This window comes from Cebus imitator, unplaced genomic scaffold, assembly GCF_001604975.1.
Source record: "Cebus imitator isolate Cc_AM_T3 unplaced genomic scaffold, Cebus_imitator-1.0 Scaffold108, whole genome shotgun sequence".
Classification (NCBI taxonomy): Eukaryota; Metazoa; Chordata; class Mammalia; order Primates; family Cebidae; genus Cebus; species Cebus imitator.
Genome location: NW_016107423.1, coordinates 1,025,106 through 1,047,943, shown reverse-complemented (window position 1 = coordinate 1,047,943; position 22,838 = coordinate 1,025,106). Strand labels below are relative to the sequence as shown.

The 22,838-nt window shown below is 34.9% G+C and overlaps 1 protein-coding gene across 3 annotated transcripts in view; it reads right to left on the bottom strand.

Annotated features, from left to right (window-relative positions):
• LOC108310797 (sister chromatid cohesion protein PDS5 homolog B) overlaps positions 1 to 22,838 on the bottom strand; it is a 167,556-nt gene that overhangs the window by 52,399 nt on the left and 92,319 nt on the right. For all 3 annotated transcript variants that reach the window (XM_017537947.2, XM_037741809.1, XM_037741810.1), the window contains 5 exons: positions 14,561 to 14,706; positions 11,156 to 11,307; positions 9,895 to 10,008; positions 4,409 to 4,490; positions 1,595 to 1,643 (listed from right to left, as the gene is read on the bottom strand). In XM_017537947.2, the coding sequence (XP_017393436.1) occupies positions 1,595 to 1,643; positions 4,409 to 4,490; positions 9,895 to 10,008; positions 11,156 to 11,307; positions 14,561 to 14,706 (543 nt within the window). The remainder of the gene's footprint in view (positions 1 to 1,594; positions 1,644 to 4,408; positions 4,491 to 9,894; positions 10,009 to 11,155; positions 11,308 to 14,560; positions 14,707 to 22,838) is intronic.

Here is a 22,838-nt window from a genome sequence, read left to right as displayed (position 1 = left end):
AAAAAAGATAAATGAAATGTTTATATAAGTTTACATAAGCACCTGAGGGCAAGCTGAAAAACCGCTAGTGCAGCACTAGCACTTAGCAATCTGTGTTCCAAAGATCACTAGCAGTTCCGTGGAGTTTAACAGTGCTCAGGAAAAGGTATTTTTTTCAAGTAATTTTGGAAAATGTTATTTTACAGCCCTTCATAATGGATGGGCATCACAATAAAGGCTACAATAAGGCCTATTATTTCAGAAAACAAAAGCAAAAGGAGGGAGGGAAAAGAAGGGAGGAAGAAAACTCCTTTAATTTAGCATTCTATAAACATATGACAATGAAACCCTTTTTTTTCATAATACTATTAACACCTGCAGGATACTAGCATTCGTTGAAGCTGAATCTGGGAAATAATGGACTTACTGGAAGAAAATTGATAGGAAAAAAAAATAAAACTTAGGGAATGATCTCTTTTAGGAGACGGTATATACAGCCAATCTACTGAAAAGATGGTTATAAAAAGGCAATTGGCCAGGCACAGTGGCTCACACCTGTAATCCCAGCACCTGAGGCCAGCAGTTCAGCACTAGCCTGGACAATATAGCAATATGTAGTCTCTAAAATATATATATTTTTAATTAGCCAGCTGTGGTAGTATGTGCATGTAGTCCCAATTACTCAGGAGGCTGAGGCGGGAAGATGGCTTAGGCCCAGGAGGTCAAGATAGCAGTGAGCTATGACTGTGCCACTGTACTCCAGCCCTGGGCAAAAGAGTGAGATAGTATCTCTAAAACTCAAATTATTTTTTTTAAAAAAGGAATAGTACAAAACAACTTGCTTTAGCAAGTTATCCAGGGACTGGAATAGTTTTCCCAGGACAGAAAGACATTTTGGTCTTAAAGTTCTACTCATTCTAAAACTTCCATTACTTAATCCAAAACCCAGTGAGTTAGGTTTACTGTTATCTTCAGTGTCTTAACATTACTTTCATATACATCACGGAATATTTAGCATCTCAGATCCATCTTAAGATCTCTTCATTATCACCAAGTGGAAGCTCCGTAGAAGCATTCCTCCAGGTGTTCCTGATTATCCCTCTATCCATATGCTATATACGGTGACCTCTGAGATGGGAGGAAAAGCAAATGACCTGCAAAAATAGCAAATATTCCCTACTTTTCCACTGCACAAAGGAGATGTTCCACATAATTCTTTCGTATTTACTGTTAAATGAAATACCATTTTGCTAACATCACCTAAAGCAAAAACAGCAAATTAATATCTTTTCAAAGAAGCTGTTATGTATGTAGTTATTATAGGTATATTCTTTATATTTTGGCTTGGAGTGAATTAGCTTCAGTTAGAGTCACATTAGAGCAAGCAACACTAAACACCAATTCAGTTTTTACAGTAAGCTTACATGATTGAAATAAAACTCTTAAAAACAAATTTATGTACTAATCCCTTCTCCAGCTCTAGCTCATATAAGACACTAAAGAAAATTTAAAATTCCTATGTTATCATAGTCTTTAACGAAACTGCGTGAAACACTTTAAATTATAAAAAAGTTTCAATTAAAACATATTTTATACATATTTTAAAATAACTTACTTGTAATAACCATCACTTTTGAAAATATGGCCTTGACACTGGCATCTGTCTGTAAATCACATTTAAAAAAATGCAAAATTAGAATTTCCTGACAAAAAAACTTCATCACACTCTGCAAAAAATTAGACAAGCATAACCCACTAAATGCTCCAAACCCATGCTCTTACCAATACGGTCTCCTTCTTTATTTTTTTTTTAACTTTAGATAAGCCAGATAGGAGGTGGAAGTAAACTCCTTCTCCACTTTCATCGCCGCTTATCTCACCCTGTTTTATTAGCCTCCAAAAAGAAATCAAGTGGCTGCACTGCATTTTGTAACAGGTAGATATTTTGGGGCTTTTTTTTTTGGAGCTAAAAGAATAGGGAAAACTCCTACAATGTTTACATCCGAGAATTATAAAGCATAGTCATGAAGCTTATGGGGAAGACACTGGAGAGGCACAATTAACACGTGACTGACATGTATAAAAGACATTTCTTAGAGTGCTAATTATTCACTACATCAGAATAGTGTTATTCTAAACAAGAAAAACAAAAAATGTCATTGAGTAAGTTTATTTAAAGTACTGAGCTGAATAAACATAGAACTGAAAGGAAATCAAATAAATAAATAAACAGACTATCCATATTGAGAATGAGCTTGCTAAGAGGAACTAAGAGGTAAAGCATAATAAAGTTCAAGAATTCCCAAATATTTGGAATTTAAAGCATTGAACACCTGTCTAGAAACATGTAAGATTGCTATAGTTGCTGTCTTATTTGGGGGAAATGAAATGGCGCTTGGCTATCCTTCTGCATTCTGTTACTTTTTCAAACCTGTCACACGTGAATGAGAACTCCATTTTTTTTCTATCTTTCTTTCTTTCTTTTTTAATTGCATTTTAGGTTTTGGGGTACATGTGAAGAACATGCAAGATTGTTGCATAGGTACACGCACGGCAGTGTGATTTGCTGCCTTCCTCCCCTTCACCTATATCTGGCATTTCTCCTCATGCTATCTCTCCCCACATCCCCACCCGCCCATCCCTCCCTCATTTCCCCCCAACGACCCCAGTATGTAGTGCTCCCCTCCCTGAGTCCATGTGTTCTCATTGTTCAACACCCGCCTATGAGTGAGAACATGCAGTGTTTGATTTTCTGCTCTTGTGTCAGTTTGCTGAGAATGATGGTTGAGAACTCCATCTTTAATGTGGATAACTAGGTAATTATTTCAACACAGGCAAAAAGAAAATTCCACTGTAGTAGAAAACTAAACATTCTAGTTGAATTGAGACTGTATTTAGTGATTTCATGTATGACTCAGCAGCAAAGTCATAAGACCCTTCCAAGTTTTTAACAACAGGCAAAATGAAGAAGCTCCAACTAAATGCATACATTTTAGAGGAACAGTGAGAATCAAAAACAAGGCTATATTTGATTACAATCTCACACATCGTGCTTGTTCAACATATGATTTATACACTTAACATACTACCTGGATGCTACTATGATTTTGATAATGCCTAAAATTATAAATAATTTTATAAGCAAGTAAGAATGTCTTATGTTTTTAATTAACACTCTTACACATTTGGCCAGAAAAAGGGAAATATATAGAGCTCTAAGTAGCAAAGAAAGGCACTTTATCCAGGGATTATTAACTAAAGCATACTAGCTTACTGCATTATAACACCAACTGAAACATGCTTACTGACTAAATCATACTAATGTAACAGGCTTTAAGAGAAAGAAAACAGCGTTATCACTAAATTAGTTTTAAGTCATTTATTTTAAAGAAAAACATATTGACAGATTCGATATACTCAATAATCACAGAAAAAATGTTCAATAAAGGTTCAATAAAACACAAAGAGGTCATTGTTAGCCTATAAAACAAAAATGCTACTCAAAAGTAAGCTTCAGTTAGGCAAACAAGTGGTACAAAATGCCTTATTACTAGTGATCTGAAGGTTAAAAAAAAAAACAGTGAGAGGGTCACTATAAACCACTCAAACAAATGGTATGAGTTTACTGTTTTGTAGAGCAATTGGTGAATTTATGCCAAGGGAAAAAGTGAAAATTTTCTCCCCTTAGATGAAACAATACTGCTCCTCTGTCCTATGAAGTATATGTGAGGAAGGGAGATTGAGAAAGAGCACTAGAAACTGAAAAAGCAAAAATACTACTACTACTGTTTTCCCTGAAGGCAATTTAAAATGACCAGGAACACTGCTTTTTAGATGAATATGCCTTTTACACATGTCTACATACAGCATTTCAAAAAAAAAAAAAAAAAAAAAAAAAAAGAAAACCCTAGAATCATTCTAAATGTCCAAAAAATAAAATTACATCCACTGGATGAATACCACCGTTAAATTATAAATACCAGGAAGTACATTTAAAATCTCCATAAATATTAAGTAAAAATATCAAGATACCTAACTAAAATTACATAATTATTGAAACTTTCTAAAACCACAAGCATATACAAAAAAGTAGGGAACATCTTAGAGTGGCAACATAATTTCATTATATTTTCTATGATTTCAATAAAGCTGAGTTATTGTTTACATCTTTAAAGCTATCCAAAAAACTTTAATTTTGAGTACATAAAAGCACTCTTTTTAATGGTGGGTATTACCTTTGCAGATAAAAACATTTATCATTTTCTATTTAGTAAGTTTCTTAAAAATTAAGAGTTTTCGAAGCAAGGAATCCTAAGTTTTACAGTCAGAAATTTAGCAAACAGAATGAATTGTTTAACATGTAACAGCAACAGTAAATAGTAATTAAAATACATATGTTTTAAAAAACATTGAAGGAAAAAATTCTTACTTTAGGTTGCTTAATTAAGTCAAGCAAATCCTTTACTTGATGTCGGAGCAGATTTTGACATTTCCACATTTCATTCAATGCCCTGAAAAACACAAACATACACATTTAAATAACAAAACAGGATAAAAATCTTTCTAGAATATTACAACCATATAATTTTTTAAGGTTCAAATTATAAAAGGAGATGACAAGAGATGAAGTAAAATTCACAGGACTAAGCAACTGATAATGTGTAGAGGAAAAGAATGGAATCAAATACAACACAGCAGAATCAAAAGAAATAATCAGTGGTTGTACCTGGAGAAATCAGAAATTTTAGAAATAAAGGAATTAACTGACAGAGTAAGGTGCTGCAGCAAGCAGGATAAAATAGAATCAAAGTCATAAAAAGAATTAGTTATGAGAGAATGGAGATACTTTTAGACAAATCTTAAATTTTAAAGTCTGCAATTATTTATAAGTGAATATTATTTTTATATGTCAAAAACTCTGATGTCCTCTTAATAGTTGTATTGTTCTCAGGCAGAAATTTAAATTTAAAAAAATTATACGGGTACTTAAGAAATTATATGAAGAATATAATATATACAGAATAATTAATATTATTGAAATACTTGATTACAGATTAGAACCACACATTTAAAATTTTTTACGAAAATTTCCAAAAACAAGGACTACTTTTCATCAGTTTGTTTTCCATTATTCTACACTTCCATTAACCTTTATTACCACATATACGAAGCACTGCCCAAAAGCAGTAATACAGATGCATATAAAAAACTCTTTTCCTTTTAATAAGCCAAGAACACTGTTTAATATTTTAATTCTCCCCTTTAACAATATGTTTAAAAAAATACCTTTGGATTTTTTTAAAGGAGACAAACTAGTTTAAATTTAGGACACTTGAATTCTTTTACAGTAGTCACGTCAAAATGGTAAAAACAACACTATTAGAACATTTTCACCTTAGAAGTTATATTTAAAACAGCTATACTTCATTAATTTCAAGTTACTAAGTTCTATAAATTTTCATAAGCACAGTTTAAGAACATTGAAAGCAAAATGATCATATTCCAAAGGACTAAAAATCTAACGAGTTTTATGATTAAAACAATTGTCAAAGAAATGGAGTAGTCATTGTAAAATTACTTCTGAACTCCAAAATCAATATATTTTCTCTCTCCTATATACTTAATCATTATAATTTCTGAAAGGCTTAGATTTTGAAGCCTCCTTTCACTTAAAGAGGAAATTACTTTACCTATTACAGTTAGTTATTCATTAAAGATGACATTTCAAGCTATTTTAAAGCCCCTTATAAACTATTATGGCTATAGCTTAAATCAAAAAGTGATCATCTCTAAGAATTTGTATTGTAACATGTTTACAGAAACTGTCATTTTAAGTATTTTAATAAAATTCTATTAATCAGCGAGGCAATCTGTCCCTGTTTATTGCCTTTCTAAATAATTCTTTAAATGAGGGGGAAAAGTTATACTAGGAGAAACAACATTACAATAGGAAGAAAAATCTCTATTTATTTCATCTTAGTCTGAATTGCAGTTCTGTTCTTTAGTAAATGTAAAAACTCTAGTTATAGCCTGGATATTCTTATATTTGTTATCTGACATTTTAAATAGACAATTAGTTCCCTGAATTCTCCTTGTTACCAAACCACAAGTTTACAGCAACTCAAAGAAAAAGACAGCTACCATCAGGTTTCAGTCAGTGGCCTGTCCAAATGTTGAGGAGGACCTGTCCTCCAACCTTTTGCTCCCAGCTGGGCAAATCACACATCAGACTCAGAAGTACAAAACTATCTAGACACAAACTTTTTTAATAAAAGAGAAGATCACAACAAAAACCCTCACTAATAGGAGTTCTGGGGACCTTGTGAGAGGCAGAACTACACACTGCTGTCAGAAGTTCTCAAGAATGCCTCTGTTCTTTTTTTCAATAATCAAGGTATTTCATTAACTTAGGACCTTAACCAAACACAGATTCACATAAAAAAGTCTGAAGTCTAAGAAACACTTTGTCTTCCCCAAAGAAAAGTAGTCAGAGAATAAAATATTCCTTTTCAACAATAAGAGACAATCCTTACCAAACAAGTTCTCACCTAAATAGACAAGCAGCTATTTTTAAGTCCTTCTCAAACTAAGTCAAAGTCATACATTTAAATGACTTCAGGGCTAGAGTGTAATTAAATTGAAACAGGTGTTACAATACAGAGTGGTGGGGAGTGTGGTGAAATCAGAACTTTAATGGACCATAAAAGTATAAAGTTTCAGTATTATCTGTTTTCAGGAAAATTAAAGATAAGAAAATTTGATACTCAGAAGATTAAGAAAATCTAATAGTCTGATAATATACAGGAGGATGTAGAAATTCATAAACCACTGGTAGGAGTATAAACTAGTATAATCATGTTAGAAAACAATTTGACACTAGTTTACGTTGATGAAAAGGCCCATAGTCAGAAACTCCACTTCTAGCTATATACTAGTGAATATGAACCTTGGTTGCCCATTAAAATCTCCTGAAAGGCTTTTCTAAAGAGCCCAATTCCCAGACTACACTCCAGTAAGTATCTGTGAAGGAGGAACTTAGTTGTCAATTGTTTAAACCTCCCAGGGTGATTTCAATAAGTAGCTAAATTTGAGAATCACTCATAATCATACCTTAGAGAAACTCTTGCATGTGCATATTAAATTGAAAAGATGAATGATGTACAGCTATGTATAATATTATGGATGAGTCTTGGATATAGAATAGAAAAAAAGACATACAAAACTGTATACACAATTGTCTCACTTTATCATAAAGTTCAAAAACAAGCAAAAATATATTACTGAGGAATACACACACATATACACATAGATATGTTAAAAAAATTTTTAAAAGGAAACAAGAAACTAGGGTAGAGGTTACCTCTGGGAGGAAGATGAATGGGAGAAAATTTTATAAGTTGGGTAATAGATTAATAGATATTTTTATTTTATTAAACTTCATAACATACATATCTTTTTTTTAATTATTACATAATAAAAAATGTAACGGGTTTTGGAGAAAACCACCACAGATAAACATAAAGTACTAAAATACTGGTAAGTATAAGTTGGTCAGCTAATTATAAATGTTGGCTAAACTGAAAATCATCTAAAAAATGATATACAAAGACCTTAAATATTTTATCTTAAAACAGATAAATATCCAATCATTCACCAACCATTTTTGTAGAATCAAAGCCTTTCCTTTTGAGTACTGGTCCAGATTGGAATTTACTTTCAACTTTTCAACGGCATTATTTTTCAACATATCTCTTGTGAATAGCACTGTCTCACTTTTGAATTCAATCAAATATACTTATCACTTAAGTGATGAGTGACATCTGACATGCTTCGTTTTATAACAGCAATTTATAATTTTTATTTCTACTTACTGTTATTTTTCTTGTTTTCTATTTTGTTTCTGGTATTAAAGCTTTCATTAATCATTTTTTGTTCCTCCGTGTTTGGAAACTATACATTTTAACTGCTTTGAGAGGTGATTGTTAAATGCACACTTATAATTATTCAATAATCACTATCACTAATATGATAAAAGAACCCGGGAACACCTTCATACTCATTACTTACCTATCACCTTATATGCTGTTATCCAATACGACCCACCTATAGTCAAAATTTTTGACAAAAGCATCAACCAATCAGAACCGTGGGTAGTGGAAGAAGGTCCTGGAGATATTCCAGCCCTGCCCAGGCATGGTAGGGACATAGGAAAGAGGGTTCCAGGGACACTCAGGAAACCTCATATAGTAAGTACTGCAGTGGTATATGGTACTGGCTAAATACTGGCCTACGTGCTACCTACTTTTTAATCCACACTCCCACCCCTTGCAAATAAAACTATTATTACTGTTTTTAGAGTCCTTGATTATTTACATTTACAGAAGTGTTTCAAATTCTTGTATCTTATTACTTCTTTATAGATTTACTTTCCTTTTTTGCCAAAAACAAAAAGAAAATTATTCTTTAGTAATTTTTTCAAGCAGAACTGACAAATTCTTCATTTTTGCTTAAAAGTGTTATTTCACTATTACTCTTGAATGACAGTTGGGCTGAGTAGAGAAGTCTAGATTTACTATGATGTCCAATAGGTTGTTTCAATAGAATATAATTATGATATTTCATTCCATTTAAGAGGCCATCAATTGAATTTGCCATGAGGAAAAGAGCCACCAATTAGGCTATGACAAACCGAGAATTTTAGGATGTATTCCAATTCCAGAGAAAAGTTTACAAGTAATAAAATTAAATATAAGAGTAATGTATTTTACTATGTGTAGTGGAAAAAGAACAAGCTTTGGAACCAAGCAGGATCAAGTGCAAATCCTGGCTCTCTCTCACTCCTTGTGTGATTCTGTGCAACTTAACATCTGTGTGATTCATTTCATCATGTGTAAAACAGGAAAATATCATTTAAACCAGGGTTAGCAAGGTTTTCCTATAAAAGGCCGGACAGTAAATATTTTAAGCTTTGTGGGCAATCAGTTCTCTTTTTCAACATATTTTTCCACTGTAGCACAAAAGCAGCTATACATGATACAAATCCCAGTGCCTGAAATACAGCAGGCGGGGAAAAAAAATGTGTATTTCTCCCCTCTAGAATCTTTTCCTCAATATTTCTGTATAAAACATAAAAAGAAAATACAATTATTTCCATGGAAGAAATGAAGTCAAAAGTCTCATTAAACAGTGGTACAAATGAAAATTACATATAGTCACTTAGATCTCTCCAATTTCTCAACATTTAATCCCCAATAGTTGTAAACTACATTTGCTGCAATACTAAGGGTCTACATTTCCTAAAACCTAAAGCAAATCTCTAAGACCTCAATTTCCTAACCCTTAATATGATTCAATTAGACTAGCAATATCTTTTCCATGTCTAAAATGCCAATGCCACTTTACCTAAACACCCAAAAGTACTTTTTGAATGAAATGTGGCAGAAAAAACATATTTGTGCTTACTCTTATGTCAAAATATAACACTGTGCTGCTCAGGCTACGCAGCACAAAATTTGTAGCCTACTGCTCTGCATCATAAGACAAATGAGTACACCAAGTGAGAACAAAAAGGTAGTATTTTCATAATACAAATGCTTCTAATGCCTTAAGGAAAGCAAACAAACAATAGGTACATCAACATTTCTTGAGACACCAACAATATGAATAGAAAACTCAAATCCTAAAAGATTTCATGTCAGTCAGCTCTGTTTTTCAATTGCTTACAATGGCTTAATCTCATGTTTAAAGTGGTACTTTCTGAAAAAATAGCCAAGTACTATATTATAACATGACCCTTTAAACAATATTTACACTACACAGTTTACATTTTAAAACAAGGTGTCTGTGGTTTCTTTTCCATAAAATTCAATATATTGCAAAAGATGAAAAGAACAGAGTTTGATATTTGAAACATACTTCACAGCATTTAAATCCAGTGTGGCATACAAGTAATATAAGCACTTCATCCGTTCTGTAGTTTCTAAATTGTGAGGAACCATGTATTGAGCAAAGATCCGTTCAACAAGTAATCTACAAAAAAGCAGAGAAGGCATTGTATTGTCCTTTTTGTAATTTTCTAAATCTGCATATAAAATTCCAAAATTATGTAAAGAACATATATTAAAGAGGTTCCTGCTGCTATGGGTGGAAATGAGATTTCCAAATCAAAATCTTCTACCTGTAGAAAGAAGGGGACCAAAACAAGATTTAGCTGGATGTACTGAAAACAGCCCTATGCCCACAGCTAAGACAACTATCAGCTTCAGGACATTGGGCACATTATATATCAGGGATTTTTCTTTAATTTGAACCTTAAAAAATTATATAGTTGTAATATAATACAGAATTTTAAAACACACCAGGTCCTTTCAAATGCCAAGCTCTAAATTTCTAAGTCAAAACTAAAGAAACTTTTAAGATTCTTTTGCATTTTCAGAGGCATCATCATGAAAACAGACCCGGTTAAAAGGACTAAAAAAAAAAATCCTACCAAATCATAAAGTATATCTTTATGCACTGATATCATACCCTCAAAAAGTATAAAAGCTTCAATTTTATAAAAACAACTATGAAGTTTCATAATGTTAATGTAAGATACTCAGTTTTTAGTATCTATGCCTCTTAACATTATAGGATGACCTGCATAACCTCTTAAATCATTTCAGACTATAACCAGGATTTAGAGCTCTCATCACTAATAAATGATTGCAGTCCATGCAAGATCCAATCTTAGCCTGGAATAGAAAAAATATTAAGATTATATTCAGATAATGTGTTTTTATATAAATTTATAAAATGTTTTCTAGCTTTCAGTTGAAATTGTTTTTAAATGTCTAAAATCCAACATGTTTTTAAAGTTTTATTTGAAAAAAACTAATGAAGTCTTTGTAACACAATTACCTATAAACTAAAATTGTAATTATACACATTCCTACTTTTAGATATTACTGTTCAAATACACTGTATAAAAATGAACGTAAAACCTGTGCCAATCCCTAAAGTTATATATACATTACTGCTTCATTTATGGTGCTGGTGGGAATGAGCCCAGTCACTCACTACCATTACTTAGTACTAAAAACTGAGGAAAGGGTGTGAGATCATAAAGAAAATAGTTGGCATAAATCAAGTTATAAACATTCAAAGTCACCAAATATTTATGGTATCCTTAACTTACCGATCATCAATACTATTTTGATAATATATATGTAGCAATTTGTCTTTGATCCACGCTATCTGTTTTGCAGCATCTTTTCCAGCTGCTGATTGTAAAGCATATTTCTTATAAATCTGGGCAAGTCCCATCATGGCTTCTTTGCGTACTCTCCACTTAAAAACAAAAGAAGTTTTATTTATAATGTAAAAATGCTTCTATTATATAAATTAAGGAAAAGTTTAGTTTCCTAGTTTTATGTTTTCCTTCCCTTTATACATTTTTTTCAAGTCTCAGATAAGGAACATCAATTTATAATTACTATATTTATTTTTTAAAAGCACAAAACTATCCCATAAATATTTCTACTATGTAAAGTACGGGAGACAAGTCAACATGTATAAAGAACTTTAATGCTTTAATGTCTTAAACCTATCACCTATGCTTGAAAACTAAAGCTAATCACACTCTACATATTGTTACTTAAAATTGGTGAGGAAAAACAAGCTACCAAAATTTTTGTTCAAGCATTTTTAGAGACAGGGTCTCTGTTGCCCAGGTTGGAGTGAAGTGCTGCAATCACAACTCACTGAAGCCTCAAACTCCTGGGCTCAAGCAATCCTCCCACCTCAGCCTCCCAGGTATCTGGGACTATAAGCATACAATGCCACACCTAGCTAATTTTTTATTTCTGTAGTAACAGGGTCTCACTATGTTGCCCAGACTGGTCTTGAACTCCTGGCCTCAAGCGATCCTCCCACCTCAGCCTCCTAATGTGCTGGGATTACAGACATGAGTCACTGCAGCCAGCTCAAGCAACCAAACATTAAAAGGCAAAGACAGAATTAAAAGGATAAACTGTGACCCATCCCTCATAAATTTTTTCTAAATTGTGGTATATATTGAACATACTTATACTATTAGAAATAATAATAGTAATGAAGATGTATTAAAGGTATATATATTGGCTTTATCAAATGCTGAATGTAAAGATACTTATCAGTGGTCCATTTGGTCAACTCTGGGAAATGAGTTGAAGTATAAGTGAAATGTATTCAACTTTTTTAAAACAAGTATATATTTGTTACAGTGCATCTGACACTAATTATCTTAAGTTCATTCTTTAATTTTACATAAACACAGCACTGTAATCAAAAGGAAGTTGGTAATGTTGAAAATATGAATTTGCAGAGATTATTAATTTTTTCCTTTGTGGTCCTTTTCTCTTTGCTATGGTCTGTCATTCATAGCAACAAATTATCCCCTTGGTTTTTCTTTCACTTAATTACAGTATATTAAGAATAGTTCTTATTTCATTAATCCACCAACTACATATTGAAATAAAAGACTTCTAAAAGTCTAATAAGATTTCAGGCCAGTTGTGGTGGCTCATGTCTAACACTTTGAGAGGCCAAGGTGGGAGGATGGCTTGAGACCAGGATTGGAGACCAGCCTTTAGGCAACATAGGGAGGGAGGAAGGAAGGAAGGGAGGGAGGAAGGGAGGGAGGGAGGGAGGGAGGGAGGAAGGAAGGAAGGAAGGAGAAAGAAAGAAGAAAGAAAGAGAGGAGAGAGAGAGAAAGAAGAGAGAGAGAGAGAGAAAGAGAGAGAGAGAAAGAAAGAAGAGAGAGAGAGAGGGAGGGAGGGAGGCAGGAAAGAAAGAAAGAAGGAAAAGAAAAGAAGAGAAGAGAAAAGAAAAGACAAGACAAGACGGCCAGGCATAGTGGGACGCATCTGTAGTCCCACCTACTCAGGAGGCTGAAGTGGGAGAACTGCTGGAGCCCATGTCAAGGCTGTAATGAGATTTAAATTTGTTTATATAAACTTTGTATCTCTAACTCCCTATGTTATATCAAACTTTTAATTCTCTCTTCTTCAAAGGGAATTTAAAGATACATCATAGCTAATATTGTCAAGAACATGTATATAGTCAATTACTTTTCAGTGCTCAATTTTTATGTGAATGAACCAAGCAACCATACAATGAACATAACATGAATAAAAATATATATTATGATCCCAACAATAAACAAAAACAGTTCAAATTCTAAGTCTACCTGAAAAAAAGGTTATTTAGAAGGCTATTATCCTATGAACAATGCAAATATCCTTCCCTCTTCATGCCTTTTGGCCCTTTTCACTGATTAATGCCACAACGAAATATTCAATAAAGATAAGTCTACATTTATCAGTTAAAATAAATTGTTCTGGATACCTATAGATTTGAAGGGAAAACCATGTGCTTCTGGCCCATGTATCCTCCACCCACAACCAGCATTATCAAAGACAGTATTAACAAGGGAGATGGCACGATCAACCTGTTACAATGTTTTAAATAATTTACCTAGTCAAAGCTATTCCAACAATCAATAGGCAAGGCCTCCCACTTTCTTTGCTAATTAGTGCTTAAATAAGTTAAAGGCTCTAATCCTTCACCAAAATTACTCTTATGCCTAAATGAGGCTTAGATGCCATTATGGCAATCAGGAGAACGGAATGAACATTTATTAAAGTATTTCCTGAGCACCTAATATATTCCATGCAATATGAAACAAAAACATAACAAGACACAGTCCTCTCTCCAGAAGTTTATTGATAAATGTGAGTGGGGCTAGTGGGTGCTCATTCAAAAAAGTTGGATTGAAGTAACAGAAAATAGGCTAGAAGCATAGTACTCTATTGAGTTTAGCTTTGCTAAGTTGAAAACATCTTTCATTTTCTATTCCATGTTAATTATAATACAACCAATTAGACAACTACCAATCCATACTTATATAACAATAGCCCTGAAAGGAGAAAGAAAAAAGAGTCAACAATGTAAGAGAAGTTGTGTCTCAGACCTTTACAAAAGTCTGTTACCATTAACACTGGTATACAGGCCAAATATCTGACTACCATTAAGAGCTGTTTTATGTTATGATTGGAACAAATATCTTAATAAAGAAAAACTGATACAATTTTTTTTTTTTTTTTTTTTTTGAGACGGAGTTTCGCCCTTGTTACCCAGGCTGGAGTGCAGTGGCACGATCTCGGCTCACTGCAACCTCCACCTCCTGGGTTCAGGCAATTCTCCTGCCCCAGCCTCCTGAGTCACTGGGATTACAGGCACGTGCCACCATGCGCAGCTAATTTTTTGTAGTTTTAGTAGAGACGGGGTTTCACCATGTTGACCAGGATGGTCTCGATCTCTTGACCTCGTGATCCACCCGCCTCGGCCTCCCACAGCGCTGGGATTACAGGCTTGAGCCACCGCGCCCGGCCGATACAATTTAATTTTAAAAAGTAAAACCTCATAAAGTTAATTTTAAATATTAAAATGGCTCCCCCCCAAAAAAAAGGCTAATTACATTTAAATCTCAATATTTTCAAATACTGTTAAACTTCAAGTATTAAAAATGAAAACTTATTAATAATTACTTATTTGTACTTACCCGTTTGTCTAATGTTCTCTCTCTCACAAAATTAAGTAAGTGATCATTGACCAGAAGAATATCCTTTTTAGCAGCTGTAACTATTGACACAATAACATCATGTCTAATAGCTTCCTCAGGGTCATGTGACCTCACTTTAAGATACTCTGAAAGATAAGATTTTATTTTATTACAATGGAAACTTTAACAACCAAAATGTTTTTAAAAGACTGCATGACACCTCTGAAAACAAGCCTTAGCAAAACAGTACCTAAGGAGAAGTATCAAGAAAATTAAGAGCCAGGAAAGAAACAGAAGGAAGAAAGAAGGAAGATTAGTTCTTCAGTCAAAACACAGTGGTGACATCTAATTGAGTAGTAAGAGCCTTCTCCCCACTTGGTAGATTAGGAACTTGAAAAAATTCACTAACCTAGCCGGGAACAGTGGCTCACACCTGTAATCCCAGCACTTTGGGAGGCCGAGGTGGGAGGATCACCTGAGGTCGGGAGTTCAAGACCAGCCTGGCCAACATGGCAAAACTCCATCTGTACTAAAAATACCAAAATTAGCTGGGCATGGTGGCAGGTGCCTGTAATCCTCCCAGCTACTTGGGAGGCTGAGGCAGGACAATCGCTTGAACACGGGAGGCAGAGCTTGCAGTGAGCCAAGACTGCGCCACTGCACTCCAACCTGAGCAACAAGAGTGAAACTACGTCTCAAAAAAAATTCACCAACCTCATTAATTAAACAAAAGATATAAATGAACTGAGAGATGTATCAATGTTGACTTTTTTTTTTTTTCCATTTAAATGATACAATATTCAAGCCAAGTGTGCTACTGGGAAAAGAATACTCAAGTTTCTAGACCTTGAGGGCAACCCAGATTAAGGTTACTGAAAGAATAAAATTGAGATACTAGCTGCCAAGAAATAGGACACTAAGATCATAAGGCAGTTCCACTTAACCGAACCAAGAGAAGGCAAAGAGCAGATAGAAAAAAATGAAAAAGATGTAACAATTATGAGTGATTGAAGGAAGTTGTTAAAACCAAAAACATGGAGTTCTTCACATGGCACTGAGTGAAAGGAGGGACATTAACTTCAGTAATGTTATCTTAAGCTTAAGGAAGAGGAACCACAACTGAGCATAAATTTAACAAATAAAATATTATTCATCTTTTATTATGGAACCAGTAAGATAAAATTTGGTTGTTTGAATATGCATTAGCAAAAACAGTCATGCCTATCTATATAAACACTGCTTATAACTGGAGTAGATTTACTTTCTCTATAAATTAACAGTTAAACAGATAAGTACAACAGAAATACCATAAAACTAATGCCCAGGTCTTAACCCCTTCAATTTGGGCATTCTCTACTGGTAAAAACTATTCTTAAAGTAAAAAATATCTTGTGATTTAAAAAAAAATAAAAAATCTTCTAAAGAAACACAAATGTTATCTTACCTAACCCAGTAAAGAAAGTTTTTAGTATTATGACTTCAAATGGAACATGTTAAACAGATCAAGTTCATCATTGTACTTGTTTCAAATGCAATACGTATTATTTTATGTGTCACTAAGAAAGGGAAAAAAATGATACACCAATTTTAAGATACATCCTAATTTCCCTAAATCTAGTCACTCATGTTAAATAGGTATACACAGAGCTATTAATGCACAGATATTAACTGTAAGGAGAAGAGATAACAGAGAAGATAGATCAAATTATCAGAGGTTAGCATGACAAAGCATCTACATAACTTTCACAATACGGCTATGTCCTTTAAATTTTGGCTCAAGGCACAAGGATGAATCTCACAAACATACTGTTGAGCAAAAAGTAAGACAAAGGTGTGTTTATGTCACACATATTTAACTCTGCTCACTCCTAATTAAAAAAAATTTAAGGCCAGGTGTGGTGGCTCACACCTGTAATACCAGCACTTTGGGAGGCCAAGGAGGGTGGATCACCTGAGGTTGGGAGTTCAAGATTAGTCTGACAAATATGGAGAAACCCTATCACTACTAAAAATACAAAAAATTAGCCGGGCATGGTGGCACATGCCTGTGATCCCAGCTACTTCGGAGGGTGAGGCAGGAGAATCACTTGAACCCAGGAAGCGGAGGTTGCAGTGCGCCGAGATAGTGCCATTGCCCTCCAGCCTGGGCAACAAGAGAAACTCTGTCTCAAATAAAAAAGAAAAAAACAAAAAACAAAAAAACATTTAAAAGGCTGAGTGCGGTGTCTCACACCTACAATCTCAGCACTTTGGGAGGATGAAGTGGGTAGACCACTTGAGGCCAGGAGGCTAGCCTGGCCAACATGGTGAAACCCCATCTCTACTAAAAATTCAAAAAAAAATAGCCGGATGTGGTAGCACACAGCTGTAGCCCCAACTGCTCAGGAGGCTGAGGCAGGAGAATCGCTTGAACTCAGGAGGCAGAGGTTGTAGTGAGCCAAGATCATGGCACTGTACTCCAGCCTGGGTGACAGAGTGAAACTGTTGTCTCCAAAAAAAATTAAAAACGTTTTTTATGCCTGTAATCCCAGCACTTTCGAGGCCAAGGCAGGCAGATCACGAGGTCAAGAGATTGAGACCATCCTGGCCAACATGGTGAAACCCCATCTCTACTAAAAGTACAAAAAATTAGCCGGGCATGGTGGTGCATGCCTGTGGTCCCAGCTACTCGGGAGGCTGAGGCAGGAGAATTGCTTGAAACTGGAAAACGGAAGTTGCAGTGAGCCGGGATCATACCACTGCACTCCAGCCTGGCGACAGAGCGAGACTCTGTCTCCAAAAAAAAAACAAAACATGTTTTTAAAAGGGACAAATAACAAGAGAAGTGATCACAAGAGAAGAGATCACAGCAAAAGATGTGTCAACAAAATTTTGGCAGATGGACAAGTAGTAAATGTCACAGGACAAAGAAAAAGGATAAAACCCAAATGGGAAGGAAAACAATAAACAAGCTTATTTCCAGAAAGAACACTGAAAACATGTAAAATAGTTAACAACCTATAAAAATGGTTAAAAACAAAAAGACAGAAAATACAAAATGTTGTCAAGGATGCTAAATGACTGGAACCCTCATTCACTGCTGGTACAAATGTAAAACAGTAAAACTAATATGGAGAACTGTTTCATCGTCTCTTATAAAGTCAAACATGTACATACACTATGACCAGCAATTTCGTTACTGTTTTCAAAAAGAAATAAAAACATAAGTCCACCGAAATACTTGCACAAAACTATTCACAGTAACACTATTAATAGCCCCAAATATAAAACAACCCAGACAGCCACCAAAAGAAGTGGGTAAACAAATTATGGTATATTCATACAACAGAATAGTAATAAAGAATAAATAAACAGTACAGGGTAAATTTCAAAAACATGTTATGTGAAAGCACCCAGAACTCTCTCCATTCCCCATCCTCAAAAAGAATAGAATACATTGTACAACTCAACATATATGAAATTCAAAAACAGGTAAAACTAACCTACAGATTTAGAAATCAAAAAGTGGTCAGAGAACTAACTAGAAAGGGATATAGGAGTACTTTTTGGCATCATGGAAATTCACTGTATCATCAAATATGTCAAACTGAAACTGAGGATCTAAGTTAACTACACTTCTTTTTTTAAGTTAAAAAAAGAGACTGTAAAACAGACTCTGATATTTTCTCTAAAATATAGATAAATCTGGGTTAGCTGTCCAGGTAGTCATCCAAATAACCTACCAATTAGGATTCACAGAGCTTTCTATATCCCCTGTGGCATAGAATAACTAAGTGAGAAACTTGTGGAGGCATTTGTTATCTCTATGTGTCATATCCAAACATTTAAATATCAAAATATATACTATTTTATTATAAACTACTTCCCTTTTGCTTCTCCTGTATACTACAATATGGGCAATTGACTTTTTTAAGCTTTTTTAAGTGAACTGTTTTATCTATCCACTTTATTTAAGGATCTCGAAGGCAGAATTACAAATTATTTGCTTAAAAAGGGAGTTACTGGTCTGATGAGGCTGAGAAGCACTACAGTATAAGGTTCACATAGAGAAAGTGAAATGATTCTGCTAGTCAGGAATGAAGCTGGAGGAAATTAAAATGGAACAGGGTATATGAGGTTTAAAATAAAATAACTGAAGATGTGATTACGACTGATAAAAAAATCAAAGCCTCACTCTTTCTTTTTCTTTTGAGACTGAATCTTGCTCTACCGCCCAGGCTGGAGGGCAATGGCGTAATCTTGGCTCACTACAACCTCTGCCTCTTGGGTTCAAGCAATTCTCCTGCCTCCGCCTCCTGAATAGCTGAATTACAGGCGTACACCACTACGCCTGGCTAATTTTTGTATTTTTTAGTAGAGACAGGGTTTCACCATGTTGGCCAGGCTGGTTTCAAACTCCTGACCTCAAGTGACCTGCCCGCCTCAGCTTCCCAAAGTGCTGGGATTACAGGCGTTGGCCACCAAGCCCGGCCTCAAGTATCACTCTTTGAAACAAAAGCAAGGTTTGCTTTATTAGTCTTATACTTTTATCACTTTCTCTAGCAGTGAAAACCTCTGAAACCTGCCACCATATTTCAGGTAGGGGAGAAAGAACCTTCTACAGAATAAGATAACAGAAAGATAAAGCAAACTGTCATCTGCAGTAATAGGGAGTAGAAGTAAAAAAGCAAGGAGACTGCCTCTCTAAGGCTACTGGGAAAGAGGAGACGGGAAACCAATATGAGCCTAAGCAGGAAAGGTATACACTGGCAGGATATTCCTAGCATTGCCTCTCTCCTGCTCAGTCAGTATAAATCCTTTGGCCTATGTAAACCTAACATGACAGCAAGTTCAATGAAAGAGAAACTCTATTTAGCCATGTACAAATCAAAATGGTGCACACTGCTACACAATGGCAACAGCAAAACGCAGGGGTCTGCTTTTACTGAATAAGTGAAAAACATGATTTAAATATTTCAATAAAAAATATTCAAAATCAGCTTGGGCAACACAGTAAGACCCTGTCTCTTAAAAAACAATTTTAAAATGACAACTAAGCAATAAACCTTACTCTTAAAAAACTCAAAATCTAAAATGAAAGCATGAAAATAATAATGTAGTGTGAATAAATATTATCATTTTGATTATACATCACTAAAATTATTTTCTAGAAAAAAAGATAAATTTTAAGATAAATGTGAACAATTATTGCATGCTGAATTACTTAAAATTCATTAAGCTCCTTAAAGATGAATGATAAAATTTAAAATATTTTGGAGATGTAACACACCTAAATACTTTGGAGAACAAATCCATGGGAATGGCATAAACAAGTAAGAGACAAGAAGAAAAAAAAAAAAAGGCTCTGAAAAACAGATGAACAAATACAACCAACCTTGGATTCCCAAGAAAACAAAATCCTATGCCAGTAGAGGAAAAACAGGTGAACCAACTCAGTATATACTACACTCTTCAAAAGGCAGAGGGACTAGCAACAAGTCCCTCTGGATCTTAAAACAAGGAAGAGAACGAAGGATTAGGCGAAAGCTGTTTGAGAAAGTCATCTAGAAGATTATCCCTATTCCACACCAAAAGAAGTCTGGAGATAAATTCTATAAAAATAAATAAATAGGCCAGGCACATTGGCTAACGCCTGTAATCTCAGCACTCTGGGAGGCCGAGGTGGGTGGCTCACAAGGTCAGGAGACCGAGACCATCCTGGCCAAAACTGTGAAACCCATCTCTACTAAAAATACCAAAAAATTAGCTAAGCGTGGTGGCGCATGCCTGTAGTCCTAGCTACTCGGGAGGTTGAGGCAGGAGAATTGACTGAACCCAGGAGGAGGAGACTGCAGTGAGCTGAGATGGTGCAACTGCACTACAGCCTGGGTGACAGTGTGAGACTCTGTCTCAAAAATAAAATAAAATAAACAGTAGCACTAAACAACTGGCATGGATACCATACCCCAAAAGGGAATTATGTGACAACTAATCTGAAATGTGAATGCAGAAACCCATCATTCTTTTCCCAAACACATTAGTAACTAGCCTTTAACTTCCAGTTAAGTACCCAGATACATAAAGCAAGTTCTTAACAACCTAAAAGGAGATTTAGACTCCCACACAATAATAGTGGGAGACTTCAACACTCCACTGTCAATACTAGACAGATCAATGAGACAGAAAATTAACAAGGACATCCAGGACTTGAATGAACAGCTGGACCAAGCGGACCTAACAGACATATACAGAATTCTCTACCCCAAATCCACAGAATTTACATTCTTCTCAGCACCACAAAACACTTACTCTAAAATTGACCACATAATTGGAAGCAAATCACTCCTTGGCAAATGCAAAAGAACAGAAATCATAACAAACCGTCTATCAGACCACAGTACAACCAGATTAGAACTCTGGATTAAGAAACTCACTCAAATCTGCACAACTACTTGGAAACTCAACAACTTGCTTCTGAGTGCCGAATGGATAAACAATGAAACGAAGGCAGAAATAAAGATGTTCTTCGAAACCAATCAGAATGAAGACACAACTTACCAGAATCTCTGGGACACCTTTAAAGCAATGTCAAGAGGGAAATTTATAGCAATAAATGCCCACATGAGAAACAAGGGAAGATCTAAAATCGACACCCTATCATCAAAATTGAAAGAGCTAGAGGAGCAAGATTAAAAAAACTCAAAAGCTAGCAGAAGACAAGAAATAACTAAGATCAGAGCAGAACTGAAGGAGACAGAGACACAAAAAACCCTTCAAAAAATTAATAAATCCAGGAGCTGGTTTTTTGAAAAGATCAACAAAATAGACCACTAGCCAGACTAATAAAAAAAAGAGAGAGAAGAATCAAACAGATGCAATAAAAAATGATAAAGGGGATATGACCACTGATTCCGCAGAAATACAAACTACCATCAGAGATTATGACAAATAGCTCTATGAACATAAAGCAGTAAACTTGGAAGAAATGGATAAATTCCTGGACACTTGCACCCTCCCAAGACTAAACCAGGAAAAAGTTGAAACCCTAAATAGACCAAGAACAAGGGCTGAAGTAGAGGCAGCAATCAATAGCCTACCAACCAAAAAAAGTCCAGGTCCAGACGGGTTTATAGCCAAAGTCTACCAGACGTACAAAGAGGACCTGGTTCATTCCTTCTGAAACCATATTAACAATACAAAAACAAGGAATCCTCCCTAAGTCATTCTATGAGACCAACATCATCCTGATACCAAAACCAGGCAGAGATTCAACAAAAAAAGAAAACTTCAGGCCAATATCCATGATGAACACTGACGCAAAAATCTTTAATACTGGCAAACTGAATGCAACAGCACATCAAAAAGCTTATTCATCACGATCAAGTAGGCTTCATCCCGGGGGTGCAAGGCGGTTCAACATACGCAAGTCCATAAACGTAATCCATCACATAAACAGAACCAAAGACAAAAACCATGTGATTATCTCAATAGATGTAACGAATGCCTTCAACAAAATTCAACAGCCCTTCATGCTAAAAACTCTCAATAAACTAGGTATCAATGGAACATGTCATAAAATAATAAAAGCTATTTGTGACAAACCTATAGCCAATATCATACTGAACGGGCAAAAGCTGGAAGCATTCCCTTTGAAATCTGGCACAAGACAAGGATGCCCTCTCACCACTCCTATTCAATATAGTATTGGAAGTTCTAGCCAAAGCAATCAGGCAAGAAAAATAAAGAGTATTCAATTAGGAAAGGAGGAAGCCAAACTTTCTCCATTGGCGACGGCATGACTGTATATTTAGAAGACCCCAACCTCTCAGCCCAAAATCTCCTTAAACTGATAAGCAACTTCAGCAAAGTCTTAAGATACAAAATCAATGTGCAGAAACCACAAGCATTCTTATACACCAATAACAGACTTAAAGAGGGCCAAATCAAGAACAAACTGCCATTCACAATTGCTAAAAAGAGAACAAAATACCTAGGAATACAACTAACAAAGGATGTAAAGGACCTCTTCAAGAAGAACTACAAACCACTGCTTAACGAAATAAGAGAGGACACAAACAGATGGAAAAACATTCCATACTCATGGTTAGGAAGAATCAATATTGTGGAAACGGCAATACTGTCTGAAGTAATGTATAGATTCAACGCCATCCCCATCAAGCTACCAATGACCTTCTTCACAGAACTGGAAAAAAACACTTTAAACTTCACATGGAACCACAACAGAGCCCATATAGCCAAGACAATCCTAAGCAAAAAAAACAAAGTTGGAGGCATCATG